Source organism: Cherax quadricarinatus, chromosome 24 (assembly GCF_038502225.1).
Source record: "Cherax quadricarinatus isolate ZL_2023a chromosome 24, ASM3850222v1, whole genome shotgun sequence".
In the NCBI taxonomy this organism is placed as follows: domain Eukaryota; kingdom Metazoa; phylum Arthropoda; class Malacostraca; order Decapoda; family Parastacidae; genus Cherax; species Cherax quadricarinatus.
Genome location: NC_091315.1, coordinates 617,497 through 640,294, shown reverse-complemented (window position 1 = coordinate 640,294; position 22,798 = coordinate 617,497). Strand labels below are relative to the sequence as shown.

At 39.9% G+C, this 22,798-nt stretch overlaps 1 protein-coding gene across 11 annotated transcripts in view; it reads left to right on the top strand.

Annotated features, from left to right (window-relative positions):
- LOC128690789 (phospholipase DDHD2) overlaps positions 1 to 22,798 on the top strand; it is a 247,367-nt gene that overhangs the window by 165,310 nt on the left and 59,259 nt on the right. For all 11 annotated transcript variants that reach the window (XM_070088148.1, XM_070088146.1, XM_070088144.1 and 8 more), the window contains 3 exons: positions 11,759 to 11,893; positions 16,564 to 16,752; positions 22,152 to 22,305. In XM_070088148.1, coding sequence (XP_069944249.1) covers positions 11,759 to 11,893; positions 16,564 to 16,752; positions 22,152 to 22,305 — 478 coding nt within the window. The remainder of the gene's footprint in view (positions 1 to 11,758; positions 11,894 to 16,563; positions 16,753 to 22,151; positions 22,306 to 22,798) is intronic.

Sequence of the window (22,798 nt, the reverse complement as noted above, 5' to 3'; positions counted from 1 at the left end):
ACGAAAATACCCCTATGATTGGCGAATTTTACGATTGCCGGGAACTACGAAAAGCGGGGGACCACTGTATTTGGGGTTTATGGGATTGAACTTAGGTCCTTGGTTGCAAGCCAGAGGTGCTGCCACTGAGCTACAAGTAGTTTGATCCTGTGTGCAAAAATCTTTCTTGGCTGGATTGAGTTTATGGAGTATAGTGATACTATAGGTGAGTTATTGAGAAGGGGATGCTATTTTTATATCGGTCTGTACAGTGAGCCAGTAATATATTCATGGTAAAATATCAAAATACCATGTAATGTTCCATTTATAACAAATTTATATGAATTATGTACTGTGTATGGATAGGCAACACCATTATACCAGAAACTATATCAGGAAGTTCTCTAGTTCAACAGGTGTATACTGGAGAACTCCTAAGACCACATAAAGTTTGCTTTGAGCCAAGAGATAACCAAACCTACTAGAAAGGAAAGTACACTGGATTTGACCTTCTGTTATCATGGAGAGAACAGTCTCCAATACTTACATCAGATCACTGAAGTCAAACAAAACCTAAATATGTGTAGATGAAGAGAGAGAACCTAAGCAATAGTCAACTCAGTGAGGCCAGACTTGGTAAATTCAACTTCAACAATCCAAGAACTGATTTGAACAACATAAACAAGAGCTACAGTAGCAAGTATTCCCTGGGGAACTGTCCTAAACAATGAATGACACCCAACCTGTATGAAGAAGCACATAAACTCTGTGTCAAATATGTCCATTTGAGAACACCTAAAAACTGGTCATTGTCGAAGACTTTACAGAAGAAGGAAACGGTTGTGGAACTGTTTAATGCAGAGGAATGTGACAAAAGAAAGAAAATGTACATCAAGAAGTTACTGATGTAGAACAGAAACTAAGTCATTCATCCCAGATAAAAACACAGAAGGAACAAAAGAGGCATTCAAAAAATTAAGAAGTATCCTAAATATTTTTTCATGTGTGCAGAGTCCATGTAAAAAGCTTCTTACAATATTGATGCTCTACTTGAAGATTTTTCACTGGTAAAAAGAAAGACATAAGCAAAACCATACATGTATCAGTTTTCAATGATCCTTTCACTGCTATGAGAGTTGAAGACCAAGGTAATTTTTTTCATGAACTCCGCAGACCCTACAAGTCCTGTGGACCTCAGATGAGAAATACACATGCTCACAGTACCTGGGTTTATTTCAGAAATTATGCAAATTATGGTTAGCATGAGTACTCAATTTACTTTGGAAGAGGAGCTTAGATTCAGGTTAAATGTTAGAGCCAGCAGAGTGAAGACAAAACTTACTCACCAGTAAATTTATTTGAAGGGTTGCTGAGGCACCAGTTTTATGGATAATTATGACCTTCACAGCCCAAGTCATTGTAGATTTAGAGTAGGAAGATAATGGCTGTCACAACCAAGAAAACATATGAGAAAGTCGCTGAGGCTTGGGAAGGGAAAGGCAATCTACAAGGATTTTGCAAAAGGTATTAGACAATTGTGACCATGGAATGGTAGCCCAGAGAGTGAGGTTAGGTTAGGCTAGTATTACAGGAAAAGTATGTGAAGTTTCTAATATACAGATTACAGAGTGGTAGTAAGTAAAACAAAACCCAGTCATTGTAAAGTAATAAGTTCATTGTAAAGTAATAAGAGCAGTCATTGTTTTGTATCATCTTTTGAGGGCCTTGCTAAAAAAGCTAAAAGTCACTTTTGTAGAAAAGACAAAAATTATAATCAGCTGTCATCAAAATTTTCCAGTAGGTAAATGAAAAACTGTTCTATGGTGATAAATTTCTGTTGCATTCATATGTGAAGATTGAAGAATTCAAAACAAGTACAGTGTAGCATACAGAATGCAGACAGAGAATCACAGAGAACAGAAGGAACAACTAAATGACTTATGAATAATTGTCCAATGATGTGTCATTTTAGTGGACCAAGTGTGGCGGATGCTGTAAAAGCCAGGAAAATGACAGGCTGGAATATGAGACATTTCAAAACAAGAATGACCATTTTATTGATGGTGCCGTTCAAATTAACAGTGTTTTTATGACACTAAAATGTCCTGTGTTTGCTGCATCTTTCAAAGCATCAGAGATAACTGAGCTAGAAAATGTATGGAGACCATATACTGTTTTTTTTTTACTAATTCGTCAGCCATTTCCCACCAAGACATGATGACCCGAAAAAGAAGAAACGCTTTCATCAACACTCACTCCATCACTGTCTTGCCAGAGGTGTGCCTGCACTGCAGTTAAAAAACTGCAACATCAACACTCCTCCTTCAGTGTGCAGGCACTGTACTTCCCACCTCCGACCTGCCGGTTTCCCCAAATCCTTTCATAGATGTTATTTTGCTCACATCCCAACAACATGTCAAGTCATAAAAACCATTCGTCTCCACTTGCTCCTATCTAACACGCTAATGCATGCTTGCAGGAAATACAAGCCCCTCTTATGCAAAACCACCTTTACCTCTTCCCCCAACCTTTCCTAGGTTGACCCCTACCCTGCCTTCCTTCCACTACAGATTTATTTGCTCTCCACGTCATTCTGTTTTATTCCAGCCTCTCTAAATGTCCAAACCACCTCGACAACCCTTCCTCAGCCCTCTGGATAATACTTTTAGTAACCCCACACCACCTTCTAATTTCCAAATTCTGGATTTTCTGCATAATATTCACACCACACATTGCCCTCAGACATGACATCTCCACTGCCTCTATCTTTCTCATTGTTGCAACATTCACCACATGTGCTTCATATCTATTACAACCCAGGAATTCATAGGCCTGTTATCCTGGGTGTAAAGGGAGCAAAACAAACACAGCAGAAAAACTTTTGACTTGTATTATCCTTTCACCAAGTAAGAACAGAAGTATGTACACTATATACACTATGTAGAACAATAGGTATTAGTGCATGCCACAGTAAGCAAGGCAGAATAGATGCCACTAGAGAGCAGACCGTGCTTCAACCAGCTCTAGAATGGAAATGACAAGGGCAGACAGGCGGGTGGTGCCCACAACACCTCTGCTATTGCCAGAACGATCTACTCATTGGCTGAACCTGGGTACTGATCGAACAACGGGGCCCCATTGTCTGACCCTAGTACCGGTTCACTGGTTAGGGGACATAGCCTTTCAATGAGGGTGTATACATGTGCTGAATAAAAGTTACGTACTCTTTACATGCCACAACATCCATATAAAACCATTGGCTTAATTATACTCTCATACATTCCTCTCTCTATCTCCATGGATAACGTCCTTTGTCTCCACAGACTCTTCAATGCACCACTCACGTTTTCCCCCTCATCAATTCTGTGATTCACCTTATCTTTCATAGACCTATCTGCTGACAAGTCCACTCCCAAATATCTGAATATATTCACTTCTTCCATACTCCCTCCCTCCAATCTGATATCCAACCTTTCATTACCTAATTTTTTTTTGTTATCCTCTTCACCTTACTCATTCCTATGTTCACTTTTAATTGCCTTCTTTTACCTATCCTTCCAAACTTGGTCACCAACCTCTTCAGCTTCTATTCAGAATCTCCCAAAAGCACAATGTCATCAGCAAAAAGCAACTGTGACAACTCCCACTTTGTGTTAGATTCTTCATCTTTTTATCCCACACCTCTTGCCACCATCCAAGCATTCACTTCTCTTACATCCCCATTTATAAATATATTGAACAACCATGGTGACATCACACATCCTTGTCTAAGGAATACTTTTACTGGGAAATAATCTCCCTCTCTCCTATGTACTCTAACCTGAGTCTCACTATTTTCATAAAAACTTCACTGCTCTCAGTAGCCTACCACCTATCCCATACATTTGCAACATCTGCCACATTACCCCCTCTATACCCTATCATAGGCCTTTTCCAAACCCATAAATGTAACAAAAACCTCTTTACTCTTATATAAATACTGTTAACCTTTATGCTTTACTGTATATACTTGGTCTTCACATCCCCTTTCCTTCCTAAAGCCTCCTTGTTCATCTGCGATCCTGCTCTGTCGTACTCTTAATTCTTTCAATAATAACTCTACCATACACTTTATCTGATATACTCAGCAGGCTGATTCCCCTATAATTTTTGTACTCTCTTCTGGCCCCTTTGCCTTTATACAAAAGGACTATGCACACCCTCTGCCAGTCACTAGGTACCTTACCTTTATTCTTACATTTATTAAATAAAAGCACCAACCACTCCAAAACTATATCCCCACCTGCTTTTTATATATTTCTGTTTTAATCCCATCAATTCCAGTTGTGTTACCACGTCTCATTCTACCCTCTCACTCACCTCCCCCACACTCACAACTGGCTCTTCCTCACTCCTACATTATATTATACCTCTCTGGACAGCGCACGAAATCACAGCTTCCCTATCTTCATCAACATTCAGCAGTTCCTCAGAATATTCCCTCCATCTTCCCAATACCTCTAACTCTCTGTCTGATAACTCTCCTCGCCTATTTTTAACTATCAAATCCATGCATTCCCTATGCTTTCTCAACTTATTAATCTCACACCAAAACTTTTTCTTATTCTCGACAAAATTTCTTGATAGTATCTCATTCACTCTGTCATTTGCTTTTCATTTGCATGGTTGCACCTCTCTCTTAACCTCTCCTTTTCTCTCCATATACTCCTCCCTCCTTCTATCACTTCTACTTTGTAAAAACCTCTCATATGCTAACTTTTTCTCTTACTACTCTTTACATCATCATTCCACCAATCACTGTTCTTCTTTCCTCCCTTTATCCACTTTCCTGTAACCACAAACTTCTGCTGAACACACTACAACCCATACAAAATGTAGGTTTTTCAGATGAATCCCACACCAGCATGGCTGTGGTGGGCTCTAGCTCAAGTCCCTCATTTAATGGAGAAGAGAGAGGGATACTTGAAGGCCTGGTTCTCAATCTGTTCACTGCAATAATAACTTACTGCTGTGAAAATTAAGGAAGGTGTTGAATAAATCCTGTGGAAGCAGGGTGCTGCAGTCACACAGAATAATGTGTTAACACTCACAGTCCTATACTCGAAAACCTCAACACTGATGGATATTAGAAATACTGCTGGAACGAAGTTAGGGTGAACGAAATTTGGATAGACCACCCTTACTACCTGCAAATATCCGGTAGACCTTCCTCACTACCTGCATGTAACAGGTAGACCTCCCTCACTACCTGCATGTAACAGATAGACCTCCCTTGCTACCTGCATGTAACAGGTAGACCTCCCTCACTACCTGCATGTAATGGGTAGACCTCCCTCGCTACCTGCATGTAACAGGTAGACCTTCCTCACTACCTGCATGTAACAGATAGACCTCCCTCACTACCTGCATGTAACAGGTAGACCTCCCTGACTCTTAGTGTCTGATCAGCCAGATTGTGATAGGTATGTAGGCATCTGGGCTACTATCACCAAGAGTCTGGTTGACCAGGTTGTCATCAGGAAAACATGGCCTCAGGCATAACTATTAAAGGTAAAGGAACCTTTACTATCGGTTAAATTGTTAGAACGCTTCACATTTTTCCACATCTTTCAAATAATGTAAATTGAAGAAGAAAACAAATGATGCTGTCCTAGGATACAGTCTTGGCTCAGTAGAGAAGTAATAACCTTAGGATATGTGCAGTCTTACACACAGTAATATCCCCAGGATATGTGCAGTCTTACAGTAATATCCCTAGGATATGTGCAATCTTATACACAGTAATAGCCCCAGGATATGTGCAATCTTATGCAGTAATACCTTCAGGATATGTGCAGTCTTACACACAGTAATATCCCCAGGATATGTGCAGTCTTACACACAGTAATATCCCCAGGATATGTGCAATCTTTTTTTTTTGGGGTCACCCTGCCTCGGTGGGAGACGGCCGACTTGTTGAAAAAAAAAATGTGCAATCTTAGTAATATCCCCAGGATATGTGCAGTCTTACACACAGTAATAACCCCAGGATGTGCAATCTCACACACAGTAATAACCCCAGGATATGTGGAGTTTTACACACAGTAATAGCCCCAGGATATGTGCCATCTTACACAGTAATAACCCCAGGATATGCAGTCTTACAGTAATAGCCCCAGGATATGTGCAGTCTTACACAGTAATATCCCCAGGATATGTGTAGTCTTACACACAGTAATAATCCCAGGATATGTGCAGTCTTACACACAGTAATAACCCCAGGATATGTGCAGTCTTACAGTAATAGCCCCAGGATATGTGCAATCTTACACAGTAATACCCCCAGGATATGTGCAATCTTACACACAGTAATAACCCCAGGATATGTGCAGTCTTACACACACTAATACCCTCATGATATGTGCAGTCTTACAGTAATAACCCCAGGATATGTGCAGTCTTACACGCATTAATAGCCCCAGGATATGTGCAGTCTTACACACAGTAATAACCCCAGGATATGTGCAGTCTTACACACACTAATACCCTCAGGATATGTGCAGTCTTACAGTAATAACCCCAGGATATGTGAAATCTTACACACAGTAATAACCCCAGGATATGTGCAGTCTTACACACATTAATAGCCCCAGGATATGTGCAGTCTTACACACAGTAATAACCCCAGGATATGTGCAGTCTTAAACACAGTAATACCCTCAGGATATGTGCAGTCTTACACAGTAATACCCTCAGGATGTGTGCAGTCTTACACAGTAATAACCCAAGGATATGTGCAATCTTACACACAGTAATAACCCCAGGATATGTGCAGTCTTACACACACTAATACCCTCAGGATATGTGCAGTCTTACAGTAATAGCCCCAGGATATGTGAAATCTTACACACAGTAATAACCCCAGGATATGTGCAGTCTTACACACAGTAATAACCCCAGGATATGTGCAATCTTAAACACAGTAAAACCCTCAGGATGTGCAGTCTTACACAGTAATAACTATGTGCAGTCTTAAACACAGTAATATCAGGATATGTGCAGTCTTACACAGTAATAACCCCAGGATTTGTGCAATCTTACACACAGTAATAACCCCAGCAGTCTTACACACAGTAATAACCCCAGGATATGTGCCATCTTGCACAGTAATAACCCCAGCATATGTGCAGTCTTACACAGTAATAACCCCAGGATATGTGCTCTCTTACACACAGTAATAACCCCAGGATATGTACAATCTTACACACAGTAATAACCCTAGGATATGTGCAGTCTTACAGTATTATCCCCAGGTTATGTGCAGTCTTACACACGTTAATAGCCCCAGGATATGTGCCATCTTGCACAGTAATAACCCCAGCATATGTGCAGTCTTATGCAGTAATAACCCCAGGATATGTGCACTCTTACACAGTAATAACCCCAGGATATGTACAATCTTACACACAGTAATAGCCCTAGGATATGTGCAGTCTTACAGTAATATCCCCAGGATATGTGCAGTCTTACAGTAATAACCCCAGGATATGTGCAGTCTTACACAGTAATAGCCCCAGGATATGTGCAGTCTTATACACAGTAATAAACTTAGTGCTTGACTATATTGCTTCACGGTGTGCTCATTAATTTTCCACACTCAGATCTCATATGTTTTGGTTATTCGTATAAATATTAACATTTACCAGGTAACAGTCAGTCCTGTGAATTTTAAAGTTAATGAGATGACAGAGATATGGGGAAAATACTTTTACCATCATTTATTTAATCACTATCTTGCAGAAGCATCCTGACAACACAGTTCAGATGACCCTCTACACAGCTTGTGAATTTTCTTGAGGACATCTGTCTCTTACACCCTTTAGTCTGTTTTGTGGGTATTTACTAGGTCCGATTCAATTATTGGGACACCTTAAACCATGAGCAATCATTCTGGTTTATATTTTATTATTCGAGAAAAAGGACAACTCTTCAATTTTTTTTGTGTGATGTATTCAAAATAGAAGGCATGTGTAATATAGGAGAGGCCTGGGGACATGATTAACTCTTGCATTGTCTGTGTCATAGTTCTACGGGTTTGCAGTCTCTGTTTGTGCCATAGTTCTACACCACGAGCTCAACTCAGATAAGCAGTGAATAGTAAATTTGGACCTAGATAGAAGAGAATGGGTCGATGAGGAAATTATGCACCATATAAAAATAATCCTGCCCTGTGCAGTGCCTAATGGGGAGAAAAACTTTAACCTTGATTTTGGTATAAAATAGCGTTGTTGCAGTGTATTTTCATATAATTTTTGTGGGTGTATTCTCATTTTCTTGATCTGGTTTGATAGAATGGAAGATATATTACAGGAATAGAGATGACTTTGATTGGTTTTGAGACTGAAAGTAGCTTGAAATTGAGCTCAAAGTAGCAGAAATGTTAGATTTTTGCCGATGTTCAAGAGTAAACAATTCATGTCACATGTCTAATTCACATCAGCTGGTAGGTCTAATATGCCTTCATTAAGTCACTGATATTATTTGTAGAATTATTACAATAATGCAGTAGTCTGCATCACAGTAAATCTTCTGTGTTTTTTTTTTGTGTTAATAAAAATTCAAAACTGAAAACAAGCGTAATATAAGAAGAGCCTGGAGACATGACTACTGAACAGACAAAATGTTATTTTAGTGCCAGGAATGTTTGCCTTGTTTATTTTTTTTTATTTTTATTATTATCACACTGGCCGATTCCCACCAAGGCAGGGTGGCCCGTTTATTCTATACCCTATTTTGAAATTGGTCTTGAATTTTGTGTGAAATTGGCCAAATTACCAATTTCTGATCACTTTCTTAGGTAGTTAAAATAGGTAAATGGGCAGTTTCTTGTACACTATCAATAGAATGAAAGAAGTACTAATGAAATAGTTATGAGTTTTGTTGACTGGAACAATTGAATCGGCCCAAAATTGGGCTCAAAGTGGGTGAAGTCACCGATGCGTAAATATCGCAGAAACTACCAACTTCGTGAGAGAATATTTCCACAAGTTTTCCATCAAATTTCATACTTTTGGTTTCATTACCCTTTGAAAAAGATATTCCATAATAAGTGTAGGCATTTTGTATGTTAGGCAAGTTAAGGGTCTTAAAATGCAGTGGAGTGTGCTGTCTAGTGCAGGAGTTGGTAATCAATCACACTGCAGCTTTTTGTTGGGTTATTAAAGGTTTAAGGTGATTTGCTGTAGTTGAGCCCCATGCATAAATACCATAGGTGAGGTAAGGGTAAATGAGAGATTGGTAAAAAGCAAGAAGAGCTGCTTGGGGTACATAGTACCGTATCTTTGAAAGGATGCAGCTACCTTTCTCTTCTTTGATCAGACATTATTAATTATTTTTTTTTTTATTATCACACCGGCCGATTCCCACCAAGGCAGGGTGGCCCGAAAAAGAAAAACTTTCACCATCATTCACTCCATCACTGTCTTGCCAGAAGGGTGCTTTACACTACAGTTTTTAAACTGCAACACTAACACCCCTCCTTCAGAGTGCAGGCACTGTACTTCCCATCTCCAGGACTCAAGTCCGGCCTGCCGGTTTCCCTGAATCCCTTCATAAATGTTACTTTGCTCACACTCCAACAGCACGTCAAGTATTAAAAACCATTTGTCTCCATTCACTCCTATCAAACACGCTCACGCATGCCTGCTGGAAGTCCAAGCCCCTCGCACACAAAACCTCCTTTACCCCCTCCCTCCAACCCTTCCTAGGCCGACCCCTACCCCGCCTTCCTTCCACTACAGACTGATACACTCTTGAAGTCATTCTGTTTCGCTCCATTCTCTCTACATGTCCGAACCACCTCAACAATCCTTCCTCAGCCCTCTGGACAACAGTTTTGGTAATCCCGCACCTTCTCCTAACTTCCAAACTACGAATTCTCTGCATTATATTCACACCACACATTGCCCTCAGACATGACATCTCCACTGCCTCCAGCCTTCTCCTCGCTGCAACATTCATCACCCACGCTTCACACCCATATAAGAGCGTTGGTAAAACTATACTCTCATACATTCCCCTCTTTGCCTCCAAGGACAAAGTTCTTTGTCTCCACAGACTCCTAAGTGCACCACTCACTCTTTTTCCCTCATCAATTCTATGATTCACCTCATCTTTCATAGACCCATCCGCTGACACGTCCACTCCCAAATATCTGAATACGTTCACCTCCTCCATACTCTCTCCCTCCAATCTGATATTCAATCTTTCATCACCTAATCTTTTTGTTATCCTCATAACCTTAGTCTTTCCTGTATTCACCTTTAATTTTCTTCTTTTGCACACCCTACCAAATTCATCCACCAATCTCTGCAACTTCTCTTCAGAATCTCCCAAGAGCACAGTGTCATCAGCAAAGAGCAGCTGTGACAACTCCCACTTTGTGTGTGATTCTTTATCTTTTAACTCCACGCCTCTTGCCAAGACCCTCGCATTTACTTCTCTTACAACCCCATCTATAAATATATTAAACAACCACGGTGACATCACACATCCTTGTCTAAGGCCTACTTTTACTGGGAAAAAATTTCCCTCTTTCCTACATACTCTAACTTGAGCCTCACTATCCTCGTAAAAACTCTTCACTGCTTTCAGTAACCTACCTCCTACACCATACACTTGCAACATCTGCCACATTGCCCCCCTATCCACCCTGTCATACGCCTTTTCCAAATCCATAAATGCCACAAAGACCTCTTTAGCCTTATCTAAATACTGTTCACTTATATGTTTCACTGTAAACACCTGGTCCACACACCCCCTACCTTTCCTGAAGCCTCCTTGTTCATCTGCTATCCTATTCTCCGTCTTACTCTTAATTCTTTCAATTATAACTCTACCATACACTTTACCAGGTACACTCAACAGACTTATCCCCCTATAATTTTTGCACTCTCTTTTATCCCCTTTGCCTTTATACAAAGGAACTATGCATGCTCTCTGCCAATCCCTAGGTACCTTACCCTCTTCCATACATTTATTAAATAATTGCACCAACCACTCCAAAACTATATCCCCACCTGCTTTTAACATTTCTATCTTTATCCCATCAATCCCGGCTGCCTTACCCCCTTTCATTTTACCTACTGCCTCACGAACTTCCCCCACACTCACAACTGGCTCTTCCTCACTCCTACAAGATGTTATTCCTCCTTGCCCTATACACGAAATCACAGCTTCCCTATCTTCATCAACATTTAACAATTCCTCAAAATATTCCTTCCATCTTCCCAATACCTCTACCTCTCCATTTAATAACTCTCCTCTCCTATTTTTAACTGACAAATCCATTTGTTCTCTAGGCTTTCTTAACTTGTTAATCTCACTCCAAAACTTTTTCTTATTTTCAACAAAATTTGTTGATAACATCTCACCCACTCTCTCATTTGCTCTCTTTTTACATTGCTTCACCACTCTCTTAACTTCTCTCTTTTTCTCCATATACTCTTCCCTCCTTGCATCACTTCTACTTTGTAAAAACTTCTCATATGCTAACTTTTTCTCCCTTACTACTCTCTTTACATCATCATTCCACCAATCGCTCCTCTTCCCTCCTGCACCCACTTTCCTTAATGGCAGTGATTCACCCTGACTTTATTGGGTTACACCAAGTTTAGCCTTCATAATGTACTATTAATGTTCAATATGTGTTCTCAGGACCATTGCAGAAACTTACTCAGCTGTCTAGATCATTTGCAGATGTCCTGTAGAAAAGTTAATGTTATCTTTGTACTTGATACAGGCCCTGCACGGTGATGCCACCGGTATTGATGAGAAGTTGAAGCCCATCACCCTGCGATCCATCCCTAAACTGAGGGAGTTTACCAATGACACCATTCTTGATGTCCTCCTCTTCAACAGTCCTATCTACTGCCAGGTACATTACATGGGAACCTCTTGGTCCCAGTCAAGGACTCCTGATCCAAGGAATTTGAGCTACCTGCACATTCCTTGGGTCAGACCTGATCACCTTCTAGTTCCTGGGCATTAAGTTTAGTTGTTCTTCAAGAATATAATGACAGGTTCACCCTCAGTTTGGTGGTGTTGCTTCACATGACTTAAAAAACATTTTGTGAATTCTCCATTAACCTTTTCACTGTTGGTGCCATATAGATACATCTTACGAGCCAATGTTGGTGATGTATTGATACGCCAAAATTCTAGCAGCTTCAAATCTAGCTGGAGAATGCTGGTAGGCTTACATGTGAGAGAATGGGTCTGCGTCGTCAGTGTGTGCACTATAAAAAAATTGGGGAGGCCGCAGTGCATTGTGGGAGTGCTAATTCAGTATGCCTTGGTCACCAAGCCTAGCAGTAAGGAATACACCTACCATCCGACTTAGGACCTGCTTGACATACGTCCACTCGACTTAAGACCGTGCATCTGGCAGCTGGGCTGGGCCAGCTGATGCATACCGCTGTACAGTATTTGACGATACTCGCAGTGGCAATGTGCCATGCAGGCAGCATCAGTTTGAGTAACCCTGCCATATCAGTAGCATCATACTGTATTAACTGTACTAACTGGACAGTAAATTTCACCATGGTCCCTAAGAGGAAGTTTGAATTTTGCACTGGAGACTGTGGCAAGAAGGCAAGAAAGGCTCTTACTCTCGAACTCTCTATTTGTTTTCACTGTTGCACATAAACCTGTCTGTATCTGTCTTTCTGTCTGTCTATCTGTCTTTATGTCTTCCAGTGTGTCTGTCTTTCAGTCTGCCTGCATGTCTGTCTTTCTGTCTACCTGTATGTTTGTCTTTCTGTCTACCTGTGTGTCTGTCTTTGTCTGCTCGTCTCTGTCTCAGAGCCGCTCATGAACCAACAGGTATTACACATGAAGCAGAGTTGTCACATCTTAAATATGACGCTAATATCGCTCTACAGCTTATTTATCTATCACAATTCATCTAACATGGCATAATAAACAATATAAATATCATAAAATCCTGATACACACTCTAGAATGAATAAATGTAAGCCTAACTGCTTTAAACTCCACATCTTGCACCTGTGATGGTGTGCAGATACACATTAAAATCATTAAGAGTGTTATTGGTCTTGAAGACGCCATATTAATAATGATAATAATAACACAATAGTAATCACTCCGAGGCACATTAAATGTGTGTAAAACGTTAATACAGACATTTTGCTTAATCCATCTATGATTTTTTTTCAAAATTATATAATAAACATGCTATGTAACATATAAATTAACATAAATATGAGATGCTTTTCTGGTCGGCTTGACAGAATGAACAAAAACCATTCGTGTTCGGGCTGGTAACAAAAACAACAACTAGTATGTTTACAAAACTTGCGAGCCTTCTACACTCATTCTCTCTCTCTCTCGTTTATTCATTTAATCTTGTTTACTCGCCTCTCACTCTACATTAAGACTACAGATATTTTAAGGTAATGAGTGAACACTATTATTATATTATAGTTTAATAACAATAATATTATTATTAGTATTAGTACATACGTATTATTGTAATAATAATAATATTTATTAATATTATTATTAATTTAGGGCACTGGAGCACAGATCCACTGTATAGCACTTTGTCTGGATTTTTGGGTTATCCTAGGTAACTTATGCTATGTATGATAACTTTACTTACGTGTAACTGTGAGAGAGAGAGAGAGATAGAGACAGACAGATACAGATAGAGAGACAGCCAAGTTCAGTAAGCCAGGCAGCCAACCAATCACCACCCATCCACCCGGCCTGCCGGCCGGCTAGCCAGCCAGCCGGATACATATTACACATGTTCCAGAGTTGTTTCTCTTTACTTAGGGTATAGGTTATAGGACATTCTGGCACGATGACACTACCAGTGGTATTCTCCCATTCCACTGTGTCGACAATACTTAAAGATAACGGTAACATATGGTACTGTTATGAGATGTAAAATTTACAATACAGTTCACTAACATGTACGTATACATATTATACATTACATAAATGATTAAAATATATCAATAGAAGTAAATTATGGTAAAAAGAATGCAATAATGATTGTACATTACATTACAGTACTATGTAGGTAGTTTATATAGGAAAGGTTTGAGATTATTTCCTACCCAGTATGTCGGCAATTTTCAAAGGTTCGACTTATGTACATTTTGACTTAAGACCGGTTGGTCAGAACCAAGCTTGGTCAAAAGTCAGATGGTACCTGTATACTCAAAAATTCTAGCAGCTTCAAATCAAGCAGGAGAAAACTGGTAGGCCCACATGTGAGAGAAAGGGTCTGTGTGGTCAGTGTGCACCGTATAAAAAAAAAAATTCTGCAGCACACGGTGCATAATGAGGAAAAAAACTCTGACCGTGTTTTTGGATTAAAACGCAGACTTTGTGGTGTATTTTCATGTAGTATTTATGGTTGTATTCTTGTTTTCTTGGTCTCATTTGATAGAATGGAAAACATATTATAGAAATAGAGGTGATTTTGATTGGCTTTACTATGAAAAGAACCTTGAAATGGAGCTCAAAGTAGGGGAAATATTTGATTTTTGCCAATGTTCAAAAGTAAACAAATGATGTCATTGTCCAATAACTGTCCAACTAGCCATTCCAATATGCAGTCATGAATGGGTTGATGTTATTTATACAATTATTACAGTATTGCAGTAGTCTGCATAACAGTAAATCTTCTATTTTTTGTTTGAATAAAAATTCAAAATAGAAAGCAAGAGTAATATCAGAGGGGCCTGGAGACGTGACAGATGAACAAAGAAAATGTTATTTTAGAGCCAGGAATGTCTGTATTGTTCATTCTGGATCCTATTTTGAAATTGGCATTTTTTTTTAGTTTGCATGAAATTGGCCAAATTGTAAATTTCTGACCACGTTATTGGGCAGTTGAAATCGGTAAATGGGCAGTTTCTTGTACTCAGTCGATAGAACAAATGGAGTTCTAAAGAAATAGCTATGAGTTTGGTCGACTGGAACAATGGAATTAGCCGAAAATAGGGCTCAAAGTAGGCGAAATCGCCGATTTGTAAATATCACCGAGGTTGCTATCTTCGCGAGAGCGTAATCCGTCAGTTTTTCATCAAATTTTGCTCTTTTGGTGTCATTACCATCGGGAAAAGATTCTCTGTCATTTCATAAGAAAAATAATTTTTGTTTTTTTTTAATTTTTCGACACCAGGAGACACCTCAGGATTTTGGGTTGTGACAGTCAAAGGGTTAATGAAGAGCTTGCAAAAGTAGCAACCTGGTTGACTGTCAATAAGCTTACACTTAATATAGACAAATCCATTTACATTGTGTTTGAGAGTATAGTGAGTGAGGACCAACTAAACATTATGCTGATCAACACCCTTATTGCTAAATATAATGAGGGAAAATTCCTGGGTCTGCACCTTGATAACGGCACCCATATCCAACACATAAAAGAAGTTTCTAAAACAGTTGGTATCCTCTCAGTGATGCATTACTATGTACCACAAACAGCACTACTTACACTATACTATTCTCTGATCTACCCCTGTCTCACCTATGCAATTTGTGCCTGGGGTTCCACAACGACAAATCACCTAAAACCAATAATAACCCATCAAAAAGTTGCGGTGCAAATGATCACACAAATCCGCAGCTAGACAACACCCTTGCCCCACTCTTCAAAGACCTATAAACAAAACATTCTCTCATACTACTGTGCAACCTACATTTACTGAACAATCAATTGTAATATGAATCCCAACCTGAAGTGCTTTCTTGACAGTTGCAATAGGACCCATAGACACAATACTAGGCACAAAAATCTCTGTGACATTCCCTGCATCAAGGGCCCAAAATCTGGAGCACTCTGCCAAAAATCTCCAGAACCATTGGCTCAGCATTTTTAAAACTACAGTTAGGAAACACCTTATCTCCATAACCTATCCCAGTCCATCATAAATACATATGTAAAAACTATACATGCATTTGCTCAGTATCATGAACATAGGTAAAACTTTCAATCGTTATGTACTTACTCTTGGTATCTGTACTCACCTCAAATGTTAATCAAAACTTATTAAAGCCAAGACTTTTTAAAGCCATATAGCATTACCTGATAGAATACTCCTTACTCTTTTATTCATTGTAACTTGTCTAATGACCATATGCACTGTTATTGCCTTATTAATCTTAAGTTAGCTTCATGTTTGCCTGAAATGCTCTGCATTTAAAAGGGCTTTTGGCATGTACACCCAACTGTTATATTCCTTTGTACAAATATGTATCATATCAAAATAAATTATGATTATTGTCATCATTATTATTATTATTTATTCCAGGAGTATCTTAAAACTTTGTTACAGGAGTATGTTAAAACTAATATAGTGCCTGGCATAAAGACTAACTTTGTTCCAGGAGTGGGTAAAGACTTTGTTCCAGGAGTGGGGAAAGACTTTCTTCCAGGAGTGGGTAAAGACTTTGTTCCAGGAGTAGGGAAAGACTTTGTTCCAGGGTTGAGTAAAGAATGACTTTGTTTCAGGCATGTATAAAGACTGATTTTATTCTACTTATCAGTCAAAATTGACTTTGTTTCAGCACATCATGGATACAGTAGCATCAGAGATGAATCGCTTGTACTCAGTGTTCTGTGAGCGCAACCCAGCCTTCAGTGGACAAGTGTCTCTGGGTGGCCATTCACTTGGTTCTGTCATCTTGTTCGACCTACTCATGCACCAGTCACCAAACTCTGACGATACACTCGACAGCACTCTCTCTTCCCCTAAGGTAATTCTTGTTTTGCCTGAAACCAAACTAGGGTTAAAATCATTGTTAGGAATTTTTTTTTTTTTTTTTATTGTCACACTGGCCGATTCCCACCAAGGCAGGGTGGCCCGAAAAAGAAAAACTTTCACCATCATTCACTCCATCACTGTCTTGCCAGAAGGGTGCTTTACACTACAGTTTTTAAACTGCAACATTAACACCCCTCCTTCAGAGTGCAGGCACTGTACTTCCCATCTCCAGGACTCAAGTCTGGCCTGCCGGTTTCCCTGAATCCCTTCATAAATGTTACTTTGCTCACACTCCAACAGCACGTCAAGTATTAAAAACCATTTGTCTCCATTCACTCCTATCAAACACGCTCACGCATGCCTGCTGGAAGTCCAAGCCCCTCGCACACAAAACCTCCTTTACCCCCTCCCTCCAACCTTTCCTAGGCCGACCCCTACCCCGCCTTCCTTCCACTACAGACTGATACACTCTTGAAGTCATTCTGTTTCGCTCCATTCTCTCTACATGTCCGAACCACCTCAACAACCCTTCCTCAGCCCTCTGGACAACAGTTTTGGTAATCCCGCACCTCCTCCTAACTTCCAAACTACGAATTCTCTGCATTATATTCACACCACACATTGCCCTCAGACATGACATCTCCACTGCCTCCAGCCTTCTCCACGCTGCAACATTCATCACCCACGCTTCACACCCATATAAGAGCGTTGGTAAAACTATACTCTCATACATTCCCCTCTTTGCCTCCAAGGACAAAGTTCTTTGTCTCCACAGACTCCTAAGTGCACCACTCACTCTTTTTCCCTCATCAATTCTATGATTCACCTCATCTTTCATAGACCCATCCGCTGACACGTCCACTCCCAAATATCTGAATACGTTCACCTCCTCCATACTCTCTCCCTCCAATCTGATATTCAATCTTTCATCACCTAATCTTTTTGTTATCCTCATAACCTTACTCTTTCCTGTATTCACCTTTAATTTTCTTCTTTTGCACACCCTACCAAATTCGTCCACCAATCTCTGCAACTTCTCTTCAGAATCTCCCAAGAGCACAGTGTCATCAGCAAAGAGCAGCTGTGACAACTCCCACTTTGTGTGTGATTCTTTATCTTTTAACTCCACGCCTCTTGCCAAGACCCTCGCATTTACTTCTCTTACAACCCCATCTATAAATATATTAAACAACCACGGTGACATCACACATCCCTGTCTAAGGCCTACTTTTACTGGGAAAAAATTTTCCTCTTTCCTACATACTCTAACTTGAGTCTCACTATCCTCGTAAAAACTCTTCACTGCTTTCAGTAACCTACCTCCTACACCATACACTTGCAACATCTGCCACATTGCCCCCCTATCCACCCTGTCATACGCCTTTTCCAAATCCATAAATGCCACAAAGACCTCTTTAGCCTTATCTAAATACTGTTCACTTATATGTTTCACTGTAAACACCTGGTCCACACACCCTCTACCTTTCCTAAAGCCTCCTTGTTCATCTGCTATCCTATTCTCCGTCTTACTCTTAATTCTTTCAATTATAACTCTACCATACACTTTACCAGGTATACTCAACAGACTTCTTTCTTTCAACACACCGGCCGTATCCCACCGAGGCGGGGTGGCCTAAAAGGAAAAACGAAAGTTTCTCCTTTTACATTTAGTAATATATACAGGAGAAGAGGTTACTAGCCCCTTGCTCCCGGCATTTTAGTTGCCTCTTACAACACGCATGGCTTACGGAGGAAGAATTCTATTCCACTTCCCCATGGAGATAAGAGGAAATAAACAAGAATAAGAACTAGAAAGAAAATAGAAGAAAACCCAGAGGGATGTGTGTATATATATATGCTTGTACATGTATGTGTAGTGTGACCTAAGTGTAAGTAGAAGTAGCAAGACGTACCTGAAACCTTGCATATTTATGAGACAGAAAAATGGACACCAGCAATCCTACCATCATGTAAAACAATTACAGGCTTTCGTTTTACATTCACTTGGCAGGACGGTAGTACCTCCCTGGGTGGTTGCTTTCTACCAACCTACTACCTAGGACTCAACAGACTTATCCCCCTATAATTTTTTGCACTCTCTTTTATCCCCTTTGCCTTTATACAAAGGAACTATGCATGCTCTCTGCCAATCCCTAGGTACCTTACCCTCTTCCATACAATTATTAAATAATTGCACCAACCACTCCAAAACTATGTCCCCACCTGCTTTTAACATTTCTATCTTTATCCCATCAATCCCGGCTCCCTTACCCCCTTTCATTTTACCCACTGCCTCACGAACTTCCCCCACACTCACAACTGGCTCTTCCTCACTCCTACAAGATGTTATTCCTCCTTGCCCTATACACGAAATCACAGCTTCCCTATCTTCATCAACATTTAACAATTCCTCAAAATATTCCCTCCATCTTCCCAATACCTCTAACTCTCCATTTAATAACTCTCCTCTCCTATTTTTAACTGACAAATCCATTTGTTCTCTAGGCCTTCTTAACTTGTTAATCTCACTCCAAAACTTTTTCTTATTTTCAACAAAATTTGTTGATAACATCTCACCCACTCTCTCATTTGCTCTCTTTTTACATTGCTTCACCACTCTCTTAACCTCTCTCTTTTTCTCCATATACTCTTCCCTCCTTGCATCACTTCTACTTTGTAAAAACTTCTCATATGCTAACTTTTTCTCCCTTACTACTCTCTTTACATCATCATTCCACCAGTTGCTCCTCTTCCCTCCTGCACCCACTTTCCTGTAACCACAAACTTCTGCTGAACACTCTAACACTACATTTTTAAACCTACCCCATACCTCTTCGACCCCATTGCCTATGCTCTCATTAGCCCATCTATCCTCCAATAGCTGTTTATATCTTACCCTAACTGCCTCCTCTTTTAGTTTATAAACCTTCACCTCTCTCTTCCCTGATGCTTCTATTTTCCTTGTATCCCATCTACCTTTTACTCTCAGTGTAGCTACAACTAGAAAGTGATCTGATATATCTGTGGCCCCTCTATAAACATGTAAGTTTATTCAGGTATACACAAATACAGTTACATAGAATTATCATACATAGCAGCATATGTGTAGAGAACCTGGGATAACCCAAAAAAGTCAGACAGAGTGAATTATTTCCATTGGGGTCCTTTTACCCTATTATTATAATATAAAGGTTATAATATTTCTTATTATTCTATAATGAAGATAACATCTTATTATCATACTAAAAAGACTATCTACTACACGAGGGCCATTAAGACTATCTACAATACAAGGGTCATTACTAGGAATAAGGTAAAATTATCACGTATGTTAGCTAAAAAATAGGAAATCATTCCCCTCCCTTTCTGTAGCTACGTTCATCAGACACCTTTTGGCACTCTTCTTGAACTGGTTCATGCTATGACTGGCTTTGACATGTGCGGGCAGTCTGTTCCATTCCTTTATTGCTGTACAATAAAAGGTGTTTGAAGCCTGGCCAATGACTGTGGGTACTACAAAGTTGTGCTCTCTCTCCCTCTAGTACTATGATTGACTTGGTTCCCAACCTTGACATTGTACGTTGGACATTGTACATTGTTGTACATTGATGTCATTGTGGTGTCTACTGAAGTATTTGACATTGATGTATTTGTGGTGTGTACTGAAGTCTCTAACATTGTTGATGCTGAAGATATTGTTTACATAGTTGACTGAGTAATATTTATAGTGTTGATCTGTAGTGAATTAGTTATTCTAGAGGTCACTATTTGTTTAATTGGTGCAAGAATAGAAAAATAAAATTAACATGTGGCCTGACTGGGTGACATCCTGTACTCTACACTACTACACTGCATGTACCTTGACCTTGTGGCAACCTGTACTCTACACCACTACACTGCCTGTACCTTGACCTTGTGACATCCTGTACTCTACACCACTACACTGCCTGTACCTTGACCTTGTGACATCCTGTTCTCTACACTACTACACTGTCTGTACCTTGACCTTGTGGCATCCTGTACTCTACACTACTACACTGCCTGTACCTTGACCTTGTGGCATCCTGTACTCTACTACACTGCCTGTACCTTGACCTTTTGACATCCTGTACTCTACACTACTACACTGCCTGTACCTTGACCTTTTGACATCCTGTACTCTATACTACTACACTGCCTGTACCTTGACCTTGTGACATCTTGTACTCAATAGCACTACACCTCACCAACTGGAATATATTTGATAGTATGTGTTTACTCTATTGTATGGTTTTATCAGGTTGTTCTTGAGTAATAATAGTCTTAAAAAAGGCTTGCTCTGCTCTCTTGTGAACTTGGAGGTTTCTCTCTACTGTAAGCTTTTTTTAAATTTTTTCTTCTTTCAACAAATCGGCCACTTTCCACTGAAGTTCCTCTTTTTAATATTAGCAATGTATACAGGAGAAGGAGTACTAACCCCTTGCTCCTGGCATTTTAGTCATCTCTTACGACACACATGGCTTATAGAGGAAGAATTCTGTTCCACTTTCCCAGGGAGATAAGAGGAAATAAACAAGAACAAGAACTAGTAAGAAAATAGAAGAAAACCCAGAGAGGTGTGTATATGCTTGTACATGCATGTGTAGTGTGACCCGACCCAAGTGAAGTGGAAGTAGCAAGACGTACCTGAAATCTTGCATGTTTGAGACAGAAAAAAGACACCAGCAATTCTACCATCATGTAAAACAGTTACAGGCTTTCGTTTTATACTCACTACCATCCTGCCAAGTGAGTGTGAAGCAAAAGCCTGTAATTGTTTTACATGATGGTAGGATTGCTAGTGTCCTTTTTTCTGTCTCATAAACATGGAAGATTTCAGGTACGTCTTGCTACTTCTACTTACACTTAGGTCACACTACACATACATGTACAAGCATATATATACACACCCCTCTGGGTTTTCTGCTATTTTCTTTCTAGTTCTTGTTCTTGTTTATTTCCTCTTATCACCATGGGGAAGTGGAACAGAATTCTTCCTCCGTAAGCCATGCGTGTTGTAAGAGGCAACTAAAATGCCGGGAGCAAGGGGCTAGTAGCCCTTTCTCCTGTATAAATTACTAAATTTAAAAAGAGAAGCTTTTGTTTTTCTTTTTGGCTCACCCTGCCTCGGTGGGATACGGCCGGTTTGTTGAAAGAAGAAAGAAGATCTCCATGGGGAACTGGAACAGAATTCTTCCTCCATATGCCATGCGTGTCATGAGAGGTGACTAAAATGCCAGGAGCAAAGGGTTAGTAACCCCTTCTCCTGTATATATATTACTAAATGGCTGCCCCACCTTGGTGGGATATGGCAAGTGTGTTGAAAGGAAGAAGATTTACATAAAAACTCAGTGATTGTTTTATATGCCTCAGGATGATCACGATGATTGCCGGAAGGATCGTGGTGATTCAATCACTTCACCAGTGGACTACCTTATGGGAGCAGCAGGAACAGGCCAGCCATCCATTGTATATCCACAAATCAGCTTCAAACCAGAAGCCTTGTTCCTTATGGGATCACCAATTGGTATGCTGTAGCTCATGTCTAAGTCTTGTGTAAAAACTTGAGTTTCTACACTAATTGTGCTCTCCAAGTGGGAAAACACACAATGTAAATACTTTAGCACTTTTTTTAATATGTTTTGGTCCAGGGACCTATGTTCCTCCAAATGTACAGTGGGTAAGAAAAAATAAGTTTAGTTGGTTTAGTTGTGTTTGACTGGTAGTGGACGGAGCAATGCCTGATTGATGATGAAGCGTGCTTGAGTGGTGATGTTAGTGTAGCTCTGCATTTCCTATTATTATGTTCCTCTTTATCCTTTGATAAGTTAGGGCCAATGCACAGAGTCATCACAAAGCCAGACTTTAATAGGTCCCATTGTGTGGAAGCCCCTCTGTTGTGTATTCTTAGCTTAATATTTTGTTTACTTCAGCTATCTCCCACTGAAAAAAAGGGTGACACACACACACACACACACACACACACACACACACACACACACACACACACACACACACAC